The 20818-nt window shown below is 41.3% G+C and overlaps 1 protein-coding gene across 1 annotated transcript in view; it reads left to right on the plus strand.

The window, feature by feature from the left end:
- The first annotated feature begins 8375 nt into the window (after nucleotides 1-8375).
- LOC145411958 (tenascin-like) overlaps nucleotides 8376-20818 on the plus strand; it is a 90435-nt gene continuing 77992 nt past the window's right edge. Inside the window, exons 1-2 of the mRNA XM_080281928.1 lie at nucleotides 8376-8464; nucleotides 19198-19427. Coding sequence (XP_080138054.1) covers nucleotides 8376-8464; nucleotides 19198-19427 — 319 coding nt within the window. The remainder of the gene's footprint in view (nucleotides 8465-19197; nucleotides 19428-20818) is intronic.

The following is a 20818-nucleotide window of genomic DNA, read 5'->3' on the forward strand; positions in this document are numbered from 1 at the left end:
GAATTTGTCACTCTTAAGTAACACATCTGGGGACAAATTGATTTCTGAGTGGCATGTAGGTGGCACCAATATGAGATTTAACCAACATCTCGAGTTCACCAACCAAACATGGGGAAAATATCCTTTGCTATATGCGAATTAAAGATTACCAACTCTTAAGTGTGATTTGAGGGGACTAACCCATTTCTGAGTGGGTCAAATGTCACACTGTATGCGGGCCATACCAATCAATCATTTAAAGCACAAACTGGAGCACATGTACCAAAACTCAGGACTCCAAAAGTACCATTCTAAGTCTAACCATTCAGAGGCCGGGGAAATATTCAGGAAAAGCTATTTATTTTCAGTTCATTGAATATGTTTTCTTTGCACAATCATATGAATACAGGAATGATAAAAAAACAGGTATCCAAGCGGCAACTATTATATTACTGCAATACCGTTGACAATATTGAATACTGTAATACAGAAACTTCAAAATCTAAATCACTACTTCCTTGGTTTGACACCCTTAGCATTATAATCTACACATAGTTACAGCAAAACATTAAAGTGATTGGCTATACATGTTGAAGTACTAAGTGATGATTAAACCTTCTAAATTTCGTTTTTTTTTTTTTTTTTTTTTTTTTTTAGCATACATAGTCGTTAGTCTCATTCTTGTGAGGTTCATACTGGTCTAGCTGGCCTCAACTTACTTCCTCTGAACTATCCTCCTCCTCATCAGATGATGATCCAGCCATCTCCTCAACTGACTCATCACCATCTTTCTCATGTCTGTTGTCCTCTGGCACTTGGGCATCTGGAAGTTGCGGGCCCTCAAACCAGATTGACTCATAAGCACCTTTAACCAAATTCCACCCATTTTCAACATCAGTGTCCTGATTCAGGGTAAACTGGTAGGCTTCTGCCCACATCTTTGTCACAAATGCAGCACGTCATATATGGAGCTTCATTTCGGATTCACATGGAGGAAGTGAACTTGCATCAACCCCTTTGAGTTCGGCCAATGGATTCTTCCCCCTCATCTTTGAGCCATAGCAGCTGACAAACTTTTGGTACCTTAGCTGCCCCATAGCTGGATGCTGTGTATCTCAGTATATTTGTCTGACCATCAGCAAACAACTGGCCTTGTGCAATTTCAGCGAATGCAGCCTGAACATCTGAAGACTTGGTCAACTTCTCATACGGTCTTGTTTTTCCTTTACGAACACAGGGTTGCGTATAGTCAGAACCTGTAAAGGCATGGAACCCTGGAAGTGACCCGCAGGGGGATAATCCTAGTTTCTTGGTTGAGGCAGTGAGCTTGAAGAAACACCTGTTATTTCTTGCAGTTGTTCCAACATGCATCCAGAGGGCTCCACGGATTCTTTCAGAGTGGTAGATGAGGATACCTGCAATGTCTATATCTGATGCTCTTATGACAGTGTGACGGTCTGGATCAGCAGCTGCTTTTGCGTGGGTTGGAATTTGGTTAAAGGTGCTTATGAGTCAATTGTTTTGAAAAAGTGTTCCCCTGAACTTGCCTCTGTCCTAGCTAAATTATTCAGACTATGCATACGTACTTCTTTATTCCCAAATTCATGGAAAGAAGCCAATATCCACCCAGTTCCGAAGAAAGGAAGTTCGTCTGACCCCTCCAATTACAGACCAATAGCTATCACATCTTCTCTTGGTAAGGTATTTGAAACTTTAATTAATAAGCATATTGTTAAACATCTTGAAACCAACAACTTAATTAATGATAGACAATACGGTTTTCGCCACGAAAGATCCACCATTGACATACTCAATCTCTTAACTCATACCATCCATCAATCAATTGATCTTTTTGGAGAAACTCATGCAGTAGCTCTTGATATCTCTAAAGCTTTCGACAGAGTATGGCACCGTTCCCTGCTGTCCAAACTCCCTTGCTATGGACTAACGACTTTTGTTCCTTTGATTTCTTCTTATCTTAGTGACAGGAAAATAAGAGTAAAAGTAGATGATGTATATTCGAATTTCCACTCAATTAACGCCGGCGTGCCACAGGGATCAGTTCTGGCGCCAACCCTATTTCTGGTTCATATTAATGATCTCTTATCTGTCACTCACAATCCCATTCACTCATATGCAGATGGCTCAACACTACATAGTTCATTCACACTCAGACATCCATTTACAAAGTCTAATATCTCTACCTCTCAACTCAGTACAGCCATCTCCATAAATCAAGATCTATCTACAATCAGTGAATGGGGACAAAACAACCTTGTCTTTTTTAATGCTAGTAAAACTAAATATATACAGTTTACTAATAGACAGATATTGCCAGATTCGTACATTACCTTCAGTGCTACTAATATTCCCATCTCCAAAAGTATTGAAATCCTTGGTGTCTCACTTAACTGTGCCCTCAGCTGGACCTCTCATGTCAGATCACTTGCTAAAACCGCCTCAAAGAAACTTGGATTATTGTACAGAGTCCGTAACTTCTTCGCCGATGAGCAGTTAGCTATAATTTATAAGAGTCATGTGCGCTCTCAGCTTGAATATTGCTCACCCTTGTGGAATGGTTGTGGAGAGGTTGCATTAAGACAACTAGACAAAATTCAGAATAAAGCTGTTAGAATCATTAACAACCCTGCCATTACATATAAACTACCTCCCCTGCAAGTAAGAAGGAATGTTGCCTCCCTTGCATTATTTTACAGATATTTTTTTGGCAAATGCTCAGACGAAGTTGCGTCCATGGTGCCACCTCTCCATGCCTTCCCTCGTGCTACACGGGCATCTGGTAGCGCTCATGACTGGAATGTCACTCAACCATATTGCAGAACTTCTGCCTATGAGAATTCTTTCATTCCCCGAACTGCATCTCTCTGGAACTCGCTTCCCCAGAGTTGTTTTCCTCCAAATTTCAACCTACAACTGTTCAAGTCTAACTGTTACAGATATTTTATGAACAGAGGACACCAGTAATCTGGTGTATGGATTATTTTTTTTCTCCATTTGTTTTTCCTTCCTCCGTTCTGTTATTTCAAAAAAAAAAAAAGAAAAAAAAATCTGGTTTGAGGGCCCGCAACTTCCAGATGCCCAAGTGCCAGAGGACAACAGACATGAGGAAGATGGTGATGAGTCAGATGAAGAGATGGCTGGATCATCATCTGATGAGGAGGAGGATAGTTCAGAGGAAGAAGGTTGAGGCCAGTTAGACCATTATGAACTTCACAAGAGTGAGACTAACTGCTATGTATGTAGGCATAATATATATATATTTTTTATGTGTCCGGCTCTGAGCATAGGCTTCACTGCCTGCTCCCAAGGCCCAATAGTCCTACTACATACCATACACCTCTACATATCACCACTTCGGCGCTAACACCCACCGTCCATATTGAATACATGCTAGGGCTGTCTCATACAGGACTGGTGTATTGGTATTAGAGGGGGTATTTTTTCATGTCGGCGGGTCCTCTGGTAGATCAGTAAAGTCTACTTTAATGAAATGCAAATTTTTAAACTGTTCTCTGCTCCAGCGGGGTTTTGAACCTGGGTCCGATAGTACTGCAGGCCACCTCTCTACCGACTAAGCCACCGCCTCCTCCTTAACAGTACAACTGTGTCATAACAATACAATATGTAACTAAGGTGTGTAACAATATAGCTATAGGTAACAATATGTAAAACAGGTAGTTATCTGTGAAGTTTTCCAGGAAGAGACAACTACATATCCCCTTGCCTAGACTAATCAAGAATGCCAAACACCTCTGATCTTGTGCCGGAAACATGACCCACACACACACACACACACACACACACACACACACACACACACACACACACACAAATACATACGCACACATACTTTAGCCGGAAGCCAGAGGAGGATGCACAGTAAGTCCAATATCACATGCAGGAAAGTTAGAGAACCAGAGAGAGAGCCAGGTGGAAGGGGTTAGACAAAGCCTGAGAATATGATCCAGGGCAGAAGGCAGGAGATAGGGTCAGCTAGGAGGTTTTGCTGTTACGCTACGTTACACTGTAAATCACACTTCAGTATAACTGTGTACATAATTTCCGTACCCGAAGAGTGCTCTGTAACTAACCTCGCTTATGATACACAAAGGGGGTAGGTGAGAAAGAGAGAGAGAGGGACCTACCTATTCACTCTAGTCGGCGACACACCATTTTACTAAGCAACGGCAAGGTCGAGCCATGCGACGCCTCATGACTTTATACTGGCGGTGATTCGACTATCTACAACCAACCTCCCTATCTCTCTACGTCTATCTACGGTGACGCACATCGACATTGGCAGCAGCGGGAACAACGGTAAACTAGATAAACTACGTTAATTGATATGTATGTCAAAAAAAATTACAGAAGGTTTAATTATCACTTAGTACTTCAACATGTATAGCCAATCACTTCAATGTTTTGCTGTAACTGTATGTAGATTATAATGCTAAGGGTGTCAAACCAATGAAGTAGTGATTTAGATTTTGAAGTTTCTGTATTACAGTATTCAATATTATCAACGGTATTGCAGTAATATAATAGTTGCCGCTTGGATACCTGTTTTTTTTTATCATTCCTGTATTCATATGATTGTGCAAAGAAAACATATTCAATGAACTGAAAATAAATAGCTTTTCCTGAATATTCCCCCGGCCTCTGAATGGTTAGACTTAGAATGGTATTTTTGGAGTCCTGAGTTTTGGTACATGTGCTCCAGTTTGTGCTTTAAATGATTGATTGGTATGGCCCGCACACAGTGTGACATTTGACCCACTCAGAAATGGGTTAGTCCCCTCAAATCACACTTAAGAGTTGGTAATCTTTAATTCGCATATAGCAAAGGCTATTTTCCCCATGTTTGGTCGGTGAACTCGAGATGTTGGTTAAATCTCATATTGGTGCCACCTACATGCCACTCAGAAGTCAATTTGTCCCCAGATGTGTTACTTAAGAGTGACAAATTCTGAAAAGGTAGCCTGCTAAGAAACATTTAGCACTAATTTGGTTGATGTAATAAAAGTGCCATACAAATCGAAATTTTGGTCAACATCTGGTGGCGCCCCTTAATTATTGCACCAAATGCTGCACTTAAGAGTTCCTTTTGGGGGGTTCTCATTCACATATGTACGTTATCATCACCCTGAACCTTTTGTACTCGTGAGATCAATTTTACCTCTGCGAGCTCCTGTACTATAAGTCTTTGAGGAAAAATATTGGGTGGGGAGATGACCCTAGGAAGTGTAGCTGGAGACGGGCGTAAGTGCTAATGTGTATGAAGTGTGGTGAGCGCATAGGAGACTATAATTTGCTTCGTCACAGATGTGGAGTAAGGAAGTGTGTCTATAACTGTGGCGAGGATAGTGTACTATGATCGTATGGACATACAGAGAAAGTGGGTATTAATAGGGTGGTGAAAAGGGTAAACCTGAGTGAGTTTGAAGGTGGGAGAAGGCGTGGTGGGCCAAAAAGGTTGATAGATGTGGCACATGAGTGTGTGTGTGTGTGTGTGTGTGTGTGTGTGTGTGTGTGTGTGTGTGTGTGTGTGTGTGTGTGATACTGTGGGTGATGAGGTTAAGGAACTGATAGACAAGTGTTTGAACTAGTTGGATAAATTTTGTATGACGGAGTGCACAGTAAGGTTCTGGCACCCCTTCTATGAACATAATAGTCATTCGAATTACTCCATATAATAGGTAACATGAAAATCATATGTGTGGATATTTACTTCCTGGAGGTGGAGCCAGGATTTCGTGGGGTGAATGGTGAGTGAATAAATTTGTTCCCCATTTCACTGGCTATTCTTTCACTCAGTTCTTCATCTATCATTATCTTTTTATTTAATGTGTGGACCCTACCTCACTGTACCAATAGGTGGGAATAAAAAGGCCAGATGATGATAATGATGATGAAAATGATGATGATAATGATGATGACGGCGATGTAAATCTTGACCAGCGGGGAGAAGACGGGGATCCCACGAATTTACCTCCTGACTTGCAACAGGTTATTATTCCCATACATCTAACAGTATTATTTTAACCTGAGGTCAGTGTCTTTATTTCTTTCAGACTCCGCTAACTGACAGGGACGAAAATGACAGTAAGTATTGTTTCATACAAAATCTGTTGTTCCAAGATTTTACAAGTGATGTAAGATGCTAGTGTTTGACCAGTGCAGTCTTACTTTTTTGTATATTTTTTGTTCTGGTTTTGATGATACAATCTAAATTATAACTTCTCGACACTCATGGATTTGGAGAAAGCATATATGACAAGATGGATAGACAAGAATTGTAGAAAGTATTAAGAATATAACTATGTAGTAGATGGGAAGTTGTTGAAGGCCGTGAACAGTATGTATGAGGGTGTTAAGGCCTCATTGCGTGTGGATAGTGCACTGAGTGAGTTTTTAGTGAACTGAGTGAATTTTTCTATATGAAGGTTTGATTCATACAAGGATGTGTCATATCTCCATGGTTGTTCAATCTGCATATGGATGGGGTTATAAGAGACACAAGGTAGGGCAGTGGATGTTGGAGCTGCCCTAGTAAGAGAGAGCAGTGTTTGGAAACTCTCTGTACTGTTGTTTGCAGATGATACTGTGTTGTGAGAAGACGAAGGGGAGTTGCAAGGCTTGGTGGATGAGTTTGGGAGAGTGTGTATGAAACGGAATCTAAAGGTGAATGTAGGGAAGAGTAAAGTTATGGTCTTCGAGAGATGTGAAATAATTGAAAATACAGTGGGGCTGGATGAGGAGGAAATGGAAAATGTGAGTGCATTTAAGTAATTGGGTAGTATGATTATTAAGGATGGAAGTTTTGACGGTGAAGTGTTTGAAAGGGTGCAACAGGAAAGAAAGGTTGCTGCTTCCTTGAAAATAGTGATAAGAAACATGGAAGTGAGCATGGAAGCGAAAAAGCTGCTACATGACAGTATTGTTATACCAGCTCTAACGTATGGAAGTGAAGCTTGGACCTTGCTGGAGGGACAGAAATCAAGAGTGAGAGCAGTGGAAATGAGTTATTTGAGAGGAGCATGTGGAGTCACATGGAGGGACAGACTGACAAGTGAGGAAGTGAAGGAGCGTTGTGGAGTGACTATGGATGTGATAAGAGCGTTAGGAGAAACACACTAAGGTGGTTTGGACATGTGGAGAGGATGGAGAGTGAGTGACTGACGAGAAGAGTTTTTGTGAGTGAGGTGGAGGGTGGGAGAGAGAGGGGAAGGCCAAGGATGAGATGGAGGGATGGAGTGAAGAGGTATATTAGAGAGGGGTGTGTGAACTGGGAGCAGGGCAATGAAATGGCGGGGGACAGGGTGACATGAAGGGGATTTGTTTGTGGCCACCCCTTACGGGATTAAGGCGTCTGGCAACAGATAGATAGAAAGACGCTCATACTCTCCATCCTATAGCATCTGTATTCTCAGAGCGTACTACCCGAGCCCTCTCTCACCATCCTTCAGCATCACAGCCTCTTCTGACCACTCCTGTCTGCCCATCCCAGTCTTTTTCTGCACCCACCATCTGATTCGAACATGAGTGCTCTGCTCACTGCCAAATCTACCCATCATAAAATGCTTTTTTTTTACTGGTGTCTTCCCACGCAGCCTCGCCATCTATCTCCAACCTAACTCACCTTACTCACTTCTCACTTCTCCTCACCCACTCCGTCCACTTATAGCTCCCCGACAGAAATGCAAGAAATTCCAGCCAACCCTCAATGCCCATCTTGAAAGGGGATACTTCTACCATGCTACATCACATACCACCGTCAGAGATCATTCCACGCACTCACATTCTGCCCACACTCCTCAGTCTGGTAATGGTATGGGGAGAAAATCTACAAATGACGACTGCAGCTGTAGGCTAACCTTCGATACCCAAATCCACCACCCAGTCTAGTCCAGCCACCTCGCTCCACACAGCTCAGCCAGACTTTACTTATGCGTATTTCACAAATCAGTGCCGTTAAAGGGATGGTGTACTGTACAGATATCAGTACTGATCTGAATCAATCTGGCTGACCTGGAAGGAACAAATGAACCTCATATTCCTAAACTATTATATCTATCACACCACTACACCAACGGGTCTAATTTTTGTCATGGGTCTTCACCGGTTTGACCCAGGCTGATCTTTACTGACCTGCTACCAGCCGAAGAACTTGAGATGGCCTGAAAGGATAACAGCTGCTCTACCAAAGTCTTTCATATGATGGTGGCCTGGTTTGAAGAAGAGGTTGACCATGAACGAGGTGAGGATGTATATTGAAGTGAGAGTGTGATGATGATGGATAGGGATGCCACTACACAAAGGCAGCTAGCCTGCCTGACGATACAAAGTCCTTCAACTCCCCATCCCCCGAAAGAAATATGGTTGACTACAGACGTGCAGCTTCAGCCAGCAGTCCACCGGGTTACCGTTCAGAAGAGCCTGCTAACACAACAGCAGCAACAACAAGGTAGTTGAAAGATTAAGAGGTATAACTCAACGAACACGTATCAATGTCATAAAGCGGACCCTGCCAAGCATGTCATTCATGCACAAAGAGGATATACCTTTGTGAGTGCGAGTATATATATATATATATATATATATATATATATATATATATATATATATATATATATATATATATATATATATATATATATATATATTGTTACGGAACAGAGAAATATAATGTACACTTTAAGTGAGAATACTAAAAATCACTACTGTCCCGTAAAGTTCCAGGTTCAAAACAAAAGAGTTAGGTAAAATTACAAGTTAAAGTTTAATGCTCAAACTAACAACAAAACATTCAGGACTCATAAGGATAATGTAATGGCAAAAAACCGGTTAAATATATGGTTAACTGCAATAGCCTCTATTAACACGAAATTAGCAAGAGTAAATTGATCTAAGTCAGCCCTGATAAAATGAGAAAACCAGATAATACTCAGTGAATGCAAGATATATTATTACATATACAAAATATTATTACCACTGGCTGACAATATGAATTACAAAAACTTTACTAGGCCTACGAATCAACACCTTATGCTATACAGTACTGGAACAAAATGTAATAACACTTATACTCAAATTACACAGCTGCTAGATGGTTGGAGACTTCCTGAGCACTCACAATAATAACAACTGTACAGGGGAGGACAGAGATGTGAGCAAAATGAGGAGTAGATCTAAGTGGCAATGAATGCAGAGACTGAGCTCATTATATAGGGGCCGGCAGAGCTTGATACAACTTGCAAGAAGGATGCACAAATGAAGCCATAGGGGACCAAGAGTTGACAATCCTGCTCTGAACAACAGAAAGAACGACTTACTCTACAATAAGGGAGAGAAGGGGGAGTGAGGTAGAACACGCTCGTGATCAAACATGCAGCATACTGTACGTTAGAATTATACAAAGGATGATGAAATCATAGGCTATGTAACACCTCTCCACAAAGAAAAAGAAATTTACAAATGATATTTCGTATTACTCTAAAACAATCTGTCTAAAGTCTAGATAAGCAATCTGCAATAACATTTTCTTTCCCCTTGACATGTTGTATGTCCAATGAATACTCCTGAAGAAGTAGACTCCATCTTGTCAATCTCTGATTTTTATCTTTAAACTTACTAAGGAATTTTAGTGGGTTATGATCGGTATAAATGACTATGAGGTCAAAACCAGAACACAAATAAAATGAAAAATGCTGTAAACCCAAAATCAAGGCCAAAAGCTCTTTCTCAATAGTTGAGTAGTTCTTTTGAGGTGGAGTGAACTTCTTATTGTAATAAGATACAGGGTGTTCAATACCCTGATCATCCTCTTGCAGCAAAACAGCCCCAGCTCCTGTATCACTTGCGTCAACAGCCATCTTAAAAGGCTTAGCAAAATTTGGAGTAGCGAGCACTGGCTGACTTAATAGGATAGCTTTAAGTTTGCTGAAAGAGGATTCACAGTCATCGGTCCAGACAAATTTAACTCCCTTTTTCAGTAGGTCTGTAAGTGGTGATACAAGAATTGAAAAGTTAAGAACAAATCTCCTGTAATAACCTGACATTCCCAAAAATCTTTGTAGCTCTTTCCTACTTTCAGGTCTGGGAAGATCACTTATAACCTGAACCTTAGCTCCTGGTGGTGCAACATGTCCATCACCAATTACGTACCCAAGGTACTGAACTTTAGCTTGCCCAAACTCACACTTTGATAAATTAGCTACAAGATTAGCCTGAACCAAACGCTCAAGAAATTTACTGACATGGCATAGGTGATCTTTCCAGTTGTCACTGAAGATTAATACATCATCAATATAAACAACACACCCTGCCAAACCCTCTGTTACAACATTCATGAGCTGAAATGTGGCTGGTGCATTCTTCATACCATATGGCATTACAGAACATGCAAAAGTCTTTCCTAGTGTTACAAAACATGAGCTATCCCTAGCACGTTCAGTCATAGGTACTTGCCAGTATCCCTTTAACAAATCAAACTTACTTATGTACCTAGCCTTTCCGATCTTGTCTATGCAATCTTCCGCACGAGGGAGAGGGTGTCTGTTTTGGTTATCTGATTAACACTTCTGTAGTCGATGCAAAGCCGCTGTGACCCATCTGGCTTAGGGACTAGAGTGACAGGAGAACTCCACTCGCTCTGACAGGGCTCAATCATCTTGTGGTCCAACAGGTAGCCAAGCTCCTTCTGGATGAGAGGAACTTTCACTGGGTTCACATGGTAAGGAGGAAGTTTAATTGGCTTTGCGTCTCCAACATCGACATCATGCATCAACACAGTGGTTCTTCCTGGAGTCGCACGGAACACTTGCAGGTACTCCTGCAGTAATGCCGAAAACTCCTGCCTTTCCTCGGGAGCTAGATGAGAAAGCTTAGTCTGGAGATCATTCATGATATCAGGATTCTTCCCTAAACTATCACTCAGGCTCATGCTGCATGGGAGAGCTTCACTTGCAGACTCGGGTGGAACAGCTACAGTGCAGACTGGGTTATTTTCGTCCCGCCTGTGATATAACTTTAGCATGTTGATGTGACAAAGTTGCTTGTTCTTTCTACGATCTGGTGTGGCGATGACATAGTTGACATCACTGAGTTTCTTCTCCACGAAATAAGGACCACTAAACTTGGCTTGAAGAGGTTGCCCATGCACCGGTAGCAGAATCAAAACCTGATCTCCTGGCTGAAAGTGGCGTAACCTGGACTTCTTATCATACCAAGTCTTCATCTTCTCCTGAGCAGATCCTAAATTCTCTCTCACTAGGTGTAAAGCAGTGGACAGCCGTTCTTTGAACTTCATCACATACTCCAGCAGGTTGACGTCATCTTCCTCCGACAGCCAGCATTCCTTGAGTAACTTAAGGGGTCCTCTTACTTCATGGCCAAACAGTAGTTCAAAAGGTGAGAAGCCCAGTGATTCATTTGGAGATTCTCTTGCGGCAAATACAACGAATGGAAGACCTTTATCCTAGTCTTTCTGATGTTCCGAACAGTATTTCTTGAGTATCGATTTGAGTGTTTGATGATATCTCTCCAACGCTCCTTGGGTCTGGGGATGGTAAGCTGAAGTCATGATCAGGGTGATGCCCAACTCTTTCAGAGACTGCTTGAAAACATTTGACATGAAATTACTTCCCCGGTCTGATTGTACCTCCTTGGGTAGACCAAACTTTGTGAAGAACCCTAGCATTTCCTTAACCACGTTCTTTGCTGAGATATTTCTAAGTGGAATGGCTTCAGGATAACGAGTAGCCATATCAATCAGGGTCAACACATAAGAAAATCCTGAAGAAGTCTTTGGAAGAGGGCCCACAATATCCACCAACACACGGGTGAATGGCGCCTCAAAAGGAGGAATGGGAACTAGAGGTGCAACCTTTTCGGTCTGATTACACTTCCCCACAACTTGACAGGTGTGACAAGACTTACAATACCAGGAAACATCCCTGAAGATACCTGGCCAGTAGAAGTGTTTCAAAATCCGTGCCACAGTCTTCCTCACTCCAAGGTGTCGTGCCAAACTGGAATCATGAGCCACTCTAATGATATCCTGCCTACAAACACGAGGGATGACAACTTGATGTACAACCTCCCATTCACAGTCGGCTGATGCTGTTGGGGGTCTCCACTTCCTCATAAGTACTCCTGACTTTATATAATAACAAGTAGAAGCACCAGCTGACTCTTCCTCACTGCAAGCAGAGTTAGCCAGACCTTTCAACTCAGGGTCAGCAACCTGCAACTCAACCAACTCTTGACGAAACAAATTATCAACACTACAGGGTACTGCCTCATCTGGTGAGTGGTCCAAATTAGCAAGAAAAGTGTCAGCTAGGATAACATCATCATCATCATTATCCTCTAAATCACCCATAACTTTAGACTTAGCCCTAGTGACAGCACATGCAGGGAACACATCAGGGACATCACAATCCTGGGTCGCAGCCACTGGATCACTAGACAACTGAGGAGCTGGACACACTTGACTTCCACCAATATCATTTCCAAGTGAGAAAGTTACACCTGACACTGGGAGTGTCTCAACCAACCCAACCATAACGGAACCATTAACAAAACCAGACTCTAAATTCACTCTGCACAGAGGGACAGAGAAGTAATTATTCCCTACACCTTGTAAGATTACAGTTTCATCAGAGGAATTAACATTAGAGCCTAGAACACTGGTCAGCATAAGGGATTGGCAAGCACCTGTATCACGATATATTTTAACTGATTTCCTGTCATTACTGTCCAGAGGACTGACAAAACCATCAGACAGGAAATTAGCACATGAACTCTTGAGAGTGTCATCCACGTTACTACTCAAATGAGGAGCTTCATCATGAGAATTTAATTTACCCCTCAAAGCAGGTTCAGTTAACTCAGTTAAAAAATTCTGGGAACTCTCAAGGGTGGACACTAGACCAATTGACTGAATATTTAAAGACTCCTTTTTGTTCACATCACCCTGTCTCCTGAAACATTTCTCTGTAGTATGACCAAGCTTACTACAATAAGTACATTTACTTTTCTGAAATCTAGAGGTGGAGCTGGTATTTACTTCCTGAGAAACATCATCTTTATTCTCTTTCCTGTTACCTGTACTCTGAGTAGAGGCAACGTACTTACTCTCAGCTTTCCTTTTTTCTCTAGAATATCTCTTGTGAGTGAGAACATATTCATCAGCTAAAACTGCAGCATCAGACAAATGATCTATTCTTTTCTCATCAAGATATAGGCTTACATCTTTATTAATACACCTTTTGAAGTCCTCCAGCAAAATCATCTGCTTAAATTTGTCAAAATCAGAATCCACATTCTTAGAATATAACCACTGCTCTAACAGATCTTCTTTGATTTTTGCATACTCAACATGGGATTGCTTATCTTGCTTATAAGTTGTCCTAAATTTTACTCTATAGGCTTCAGGAACAAGCTCATAGGCCTTAAGAATCAAGCTCTTAACTACATCATAATTATCAGATTGATCCTGAGGCAAAGATGCATAAGTTACTTGAGCTTTACCGGTGAGAACAGTTTGAAGGAGTACTGGCCAATACTTTTTGGGCCAATGAAAACCTGTAGCTACCCTCTCAAACAACTGAACATACTTTGTTAAATCAGATTCATTAAAAGGAGGGACAAGTTTAACATTTTTAGCCACACCAAAATCATCAGAGATAGATGATCCAGTTCCACCTTGTTTCATGCGATACTCATGGTCTGCCTGAATCCTAGCAAGTCCAATTTGTGCCTGAGAATGTACCTGTGCCTCCTGAATACGAGCATTTGCCTGAAATTCAGCCTCCTTAGCACGAGCCTCCTGCAGGGCTAGCTGTAACTTAGCTAATTCAATCTGCGTTTTTTTTTTTTTTTTAATGTGAGGAAGAAGGAACCAAAGGCCATGAGCCCGCAGTAACAGTTCCCTCCAAGAGAAAAACAAAATACAATAGAGAGCCAAATTCAAGATCCGATCATTTTGAGATGCCTGGAGACACTGCATTTGAAAGACTGGAGATCATAGGCAGCAGGAAATACAGATAGAGGGAGACAGTTCCAGAGCTGACCTGTTGCATAAATGAAAGACTGGGAGTAAGGGTTAACTCTTGCATTAGAGAGTTGGACAGAAAAGGGATGAGAATTTGCTGCCAGACGGGTGCTACGTGCCCGTCGTAGAGGTGGAGGAATGCAAGCAGACAGTTCAGAGGAGCAGTGACCATTAAAGTAGCGATAGAAAAGAGATAAAGATGCAACAGTGCGGCGAAGAGACAGAGGTTGAAGGGAGTCAGTAAGAGGAGGAGAGTTAATGAGACGAAAAGCCTTTGACTCCACCCTATTGAGAAGAGCTGTATGTGGGGAGCCTCCCCACACATTAGAGTTGTACTCCACACAGGGGCGGATAAAACCCCTGTATAGAGTCAACAATTGTGCAGGGATAAAGAAAGAGCGGAGTCGGTTTAGCACGCCCAATCTCTTGGAAGCAGATTTTACAAGAGATGTAATATGATCTTTCCAAGATAAGTCCCGAGTAAATGAAACCCCAAGCATGTTCAAGGATGATGCAGGATTAAGCTGAATATTATTAAACACTAATGGGTATACCTGTGGAAGATTTTGTCGAGTTGATAGGTGTAAGAACTGAGTCTTATATGCATTAAAGACAACCATATTATTTTTACCCCAGTCAGAGATACGAGCCAAGTCAGACATTAGGTGTGCCATAGCCTCATCCCTTCTTTCTTGAAGTAACTGTTGAGATGGGCGTTGCGGGAACCGAATGGAAAGGTGAACGGTGGAGTCATCAGCGTATGAGTGGATAGGGTTAGATGTACAGCTTAGATCATTGATGAATAAAAGGAAGAGAGTTGGTGACAGGACAGAGCCCTGAGGAAGACCACTGTTGATAGATCTAGGAGAAGAACGATGGCCGTCTACAACAGCGGCTATAGAACGACCAGAAAGGAAGCTAGTGATGAAGGCATAGATAGAAGGATAGAAACCGTAGGAGGGCGGTTTGGAAATTAAAGATTTATGCCAGACTCGATCGAAAGCCTTTGAGATGTCAAGTGCAATGGCAAAGCTTTCGCCAAAGTCCCGAAAGGAGGATGACCAGGAGTCTGAAAGGTAGATGAGAAGATCGCCAGTGGAGCATCCCTGACGGAACCCATACTGACGATCGGAAAGAAGGTTGTGATAGGAGAGATGCCTTAAAATTTTTCTATTAAGAATTGACTCGAAAACTTCTGAAATACAGGACGTTAAAGCAATTGGACGATAGTTGGAGGGTTGGGAGTGGTCACCTTTCTTTGGGACTGGCTGAATGAGAGCAAACTTCCAGCAAGAAGGAAAGGTACAAGTTGACAGACAAAGGCGAAAGAGTTTGCCTAGGCAGGGTGTAAGCACAGAAGCACAGTTCTTGAGAACAACAGGAGGGACCCCATCAGGCCCATATGCCTTGTTAGTACCGAGGCCAGTGATGGCAGAAAATACATCAACTGAAGAAATTTTAATGTCAGCCATGAGGAAGTCAGAGGGGAGAAGTGATGGAGGAACAGCACCGGAATAGTCTAAGGTGGAATTGGAGGAGAAAGTCTGTGCGAAGAGATCTGCTTTATCAGTAGAAGAAATAGCTACAGAACCATCAGAGTAGAAAAGAGGAGGGAAGGATGATGAGGTAAAGTTGTTAGAAAGATTTTAGGCAAGGTGCCAGAAGGAGCGGGAAGAATTCGAGTTGGAGAGTTGAGAGCATTTAGTATGGATGAAATTATTTTTAGTAGAGCGAAGAACAGACTTAGCACGATTCCGGGCAGAAACGTAAAGATGATGAGTTTCAGGGGTGGGATGGCTCCGGTACCTTTTGTAGGCCTTCTCCTTGTTGCGGACAGCATTAGAACAAGCGTGATTAAACCAAGGCTTTCTTGCGTTAGTCAAAGGATATGAGAAAGGAATGTATGCTTCCATGCCCGAGAGAATAACCTCCGTAATGCGCAAGGCACACTCAGATGGCTCACGTCCATGGCAGCAATAATCATTCCAGGGAAAATCAAAGAAGTACTGCCTGAGGGCCTCCCAGTCCGCGGCTCCAAAATGCCATAAACGACGTTTCCCTGGAGGGTCCACAGGCCGTACCGGAGTGATAGGACAGGTTAAGGTAATAAGGTTGTGATCGGAGAAGCCCAACGGAGAGAAAAGATTAACAGAGTAAGCAGAAGGATTAGTTGTGAGGAAGAGGTCAAGTATGTTGCAGCTCTCTCCAAGGCGGTCAGGGATACGGGTAGGGTGCTGTACAAGCTGCTCTAGGTCATTAAGGATAGAAAAGATGTAGGCTTGTTCACCAGGTGGATCCGTGAAAGTTACATTAAACAACCTTTCATTAATCATGTTAACAATTTGATCTTTAGAATGATGAGAGCGAACAGCAATTCCTAATTGTTGAGCAACAAGCTTAAGTTCATTCTTTGTTCTGTTTTCTACATCACACACTGTTTGAACATTTGACAAAAAATCTTTGGCTTCATCAAGCGTAGTAATAGTAGACATCATGAATAAATCACAGTCACAAAACATCAAGCAATATCCTTATGATAATATCCTGAATATCCTGATAAGAGGTCGCCAAATTTATGTTACGGAACAGAGAAAGATAATGTACACTTTAAGTGAGAATACTAAAAATCACTACTGTCCCGTAAAGTTCCAGGTTCAAAACAAAATTGTTAGGTAAAATTACAAGTTAAAGTTTAATGCTCAAACTAACAACAAAACATTCAGGACTCATAAGGATAATGTAATGACAAAAAACAGGTTAAATATATGGTTAACTGCAATAGCCTCTATTAACACGAAATTAGCAAGTGTAAATTTATCTAAGTCAGCCCTGATAAAAAGAGAAAACCAGATAATACTCAGTGAATGCAAGATATATTATTACAGATACAAATTATTATTACCACTGGCTGACAATATGAATTACAAAATCTTTACTAGGCCTACGAATCAACACCTTATGCTATACAGTACTAGAACAAAATGTAATAACACTTATACTCAAATTACACAGCTGCTAGATGGGTGGAGACTTCCTGAGCACTCACAATAATAACAACTGTACAGGGGAGGACAGAGATGTGAGAAAAATGAGGAGTAGATCTAAGTGGCAATGAATGCAGAGACTGAGCTCATTATATAGGGGCCGGCAGAGCTTGATACAACTTGCAAGAAGGACGCGCAAATGAAGCCATAGGGGACAAAGAGTTGACAATCCTGCTCTGAACAACAGAAAGAACGACTTACTCTACAATAAGGGAGAGAAAGGGGAGTGAGGTAGAACACGCTCGTGATCAAACATGCAGCATACTGTACGTTAGAATTATACAAAGGATGATGAAATCATAGGCTATGTAACCATATATATATATATATATATATATATATATATATATATATATATATATATATATATATATATATATATATATATATATGATATAGGCTCGAGTCATTCCATTTAGAGCTGGTGTGGTGGTATAAGCCGGATGGATCTGATATGATCAGATATACTTCAGTACGACAGAGTCGTTCACTCACTTGGACTCAGCATCTTTCACGCTGGCATGAATAATTATAAATGATGTTCTTATATCATCCTCTTGTTAACCACTGCCACTGTGAAATATGCTTCGTGATTCGAAAGTAGGACGCCTAAGACAGATGCTTTAGAGTATTAGACCGAAAATGAGTTGAAAGGGGACCTAGAACGATATCGAGGATTACATATAAACAGTAATGCTGCACTGAAAGAAACGGATGTGGGAGTCATTTTACAAACAATAACTAATTCCATGTTGTTTATGGCGGTGAGAGATGAGGGTAATATTGAGGGAAGAGAGCCCCACCAAATCCCATGAAGCATTATCCGACTGCTATGGACCCGCTAATGTTCGAATGCATGGCACTTCTCCAACCGGGACTTAGACTCCGCTCTGGCCAGGGGTGTGAAAAAACTAATGCTGGTGATAGTACAAAACAAATGAGTAAAACAGAGAGCAAACAGCAACAGAACCATCAACCCTTTCGAGGCTGTTTGGTGAAGGGTAGGAGATAATTAAGTAACTAATCTGTGAGTGAGAGATAAGGATAAAAAAAAGCAATAAGGCACATAGCCAAATTTAGGTGAAAAATATACTAGTTCAAGAATTCCTGCTCATTTGACCCAAGTAGAACCAGCTGGGTTTCCTCAGATCCTATCTCGTTACTTCTGGCTATTTCAGGCTTAGTTAGACTCAGTCGGATTCATTCAAGTTTATTGCTATCTATACAGGTCCAAGTTGGTCGCGTTAGGTTCATTTATGTCAGCTGAGGTTCTTTTAAAATCAGTTTAGGGCGGTTGGGTGTGACTTATACTTTTGAACCTTTCAGGCACTTCCTGGACATGTTAGATTTACAGAATTAAATTATGACAATAGAAGTCGATTATGGTCAAGTCAGTGTACCCAAGTGAAGACAGGCCTGTACTGGCAACGGTTTCCCAGATATTAATTTTTACAATTTCATACTTTTAGTTGGGGTACAGGGGAAGGAAATGCAAAAGGCTGAGTGAATGGACAGGGATGAGTAGGACAGACTGGGACTGTGGTGAATGGTGAGGAAGGCGGAGGTAGAAAACCCCGTGAAGGTCATTGTACGGCGGACAGTTATGACGGTTGAAGGTTAAAATGATTTTATCTGAAGGACGTGAAAAAAAACATGCGTTTTTTGTTCTCATTGCTCTTTCCCTCATTTTTTTCTTTTTTTTTTTTCTTGCGGTGCAAGTAAAAAGAGTAGTTTATATGGCCTGGTGGAGTTTTGCGTTTGCCTGCAAGTACCAGGAGGACTCTGAAATCCATTAACTTTGTTGTAACTTCAGAATGCTTTAGTGTCGACTTGGTAGCAACGCAGTCAACGCTGTATGAACTGTGTGCAGAATTGTTTGAATGTGATGGTAAGGGGCATTTAGAAGCCTGTTTGAGAAAGTGTAGCTAATAATGTTGTGGAATTTGCGGTAAAAATGCTATTTATTCCGTCACAGGAAACTTACCCAATTTCCATAAGTGTGTCAGGGGTAATATTATCCGAACAAAAATATTTATAAAATAATATACAATTTCTCTTTTATTTTTATTCAGTTTTGAATCTGTTACTTCAACCAAGTTCCACCGCTATATTCGTCCTGTGGGATCCTGTTACGGACGCCGATTCCTACCATCTCACGTGGACGGACAATGACGCAGTAGAGGATAATGTGGACGTCAGCAGCACGACAGAGTATTACACCATCGTTAACCTACCGTCGTGTACACAGTTCCAGGTGCGGGTGGACGCCAAGAACGGAACTGACACACTAATCAGTGATAAAGACACCGCTCGAACACTGCCTCGGGGTAAGCTGTTATCCGTACTTACATAGAGATATGGGGTCTGTATATATAATATATTGAACGAAGGGCAGAAGAGAGTGTGTTGATGTGGTATGGTTACATAAAGGAAAAGGATGTAAATAGGGTGGTAATGTGGATCTGTACAATATTTGAGAGAGTTTGTGGGTAGGAGGAGGCCATGAGTAATGTGATGATTATGGTAAGTGAAATTGAATTTATGGCTATGTAAAATATATGAGTGAATTTGTGGATAGGATGAAGTTAGGAGGAATATGGATGGTTATAGTATGTGAATCTGTGAGTCAGAGCGGTGCAGAAGCCGAAGAATTGAAGTGACGAATAATGGAGGCATTTTGTGTGGAGATGCTCATGACAAGGGTTGCACCCGTTATATTACTTGGTGGCTGACGGTATGATTTTACTGTCGCAACGCCAAGTGCAGCGGGGATGGGATGGGATGGGATATTTCTTAATAGGCTGAGGGTTTCTACTTTAGCTTGGCCAGTAGATAGGAAGTTAGGGGAGTTTTCTCGGAGGTAAGTGTTAGATGTTTAGTATGCTCTAGGAAGTCCATCCGGGGATCTTTAACATCAGTTTTAAATAGATACAACGAAATGTGCAAAAACAAGACGAAAATTATAGCCATTAGTGTAGATAGGCTACATCCATGATAGGACCCCAAATATAAACAGGCTATGATGACATAGAAAGCAGATTTATTAGCACAGAAAATAGATTTCCATTTCGAAGCAAGAATAGCGAAAGAATTACTTCCCAACGTAATAACTTAAGTGCTAGTAATTATTTACAAAGTGTATTATACCAACAGTAGGAGTTTACGTAGGAAAATAGACGAAATGAAGGAGAAAAGAGGTACTGCCATCATTAGTGAAACGTAAATGAATATAGAGACTCGCGAATTATTGTCATAATGTCAGATTCAGAGGTATAATATTTTTCACTCTAACCGTTTGGAAAGAAAGGGGAGCAGAGTAGCTATTTACGTAAAAGATATATTAAATTGTTAATATAAATCAAATAATAAAGCCAATAGTGATACTGAAAGCGTTCATGCTGAAATTAGTTATAAGAAGGAAAAACTATTCTTTGGTCGTTAAATACAGACCTCCAAATTAAGTGGAGGGGATGGCAAATACCTTTGGGAGGAGGTTAAGGAAGCAGTACAGTCCAGCTCAGTAATTATCACAGGAGACTAACATGCCAAGGATATATTGGCAGAATCTGACAAGGGATGCAGAATCAGAAGAAATTCTAGATGTACAGTAGTGCAGGGTATTTCCTCTATCAGTATACTAGGCAACCCCCAAGAGGTAACAATATACTAGATTTGTTTTTATCTAATAGAGAAAACAACATTAGCGATATGGAAGTTG

The sequence above is a fragment of the Coenobita brevimanus genome, chromosome 91 (assembly GCF_032717465.1).
Source record: "Coenobita brevimanus isolate Jiangsu-jjx chromosome 91, ASM3271746v2, whole genome shotgun sequence".
Taxonomy (NCBI): Eukaryota; Metazoa; Arthropoda; class Malacostraca; order Decapoda; family Coenobitidae; genus Coenobita; species Coenobita brevimanus.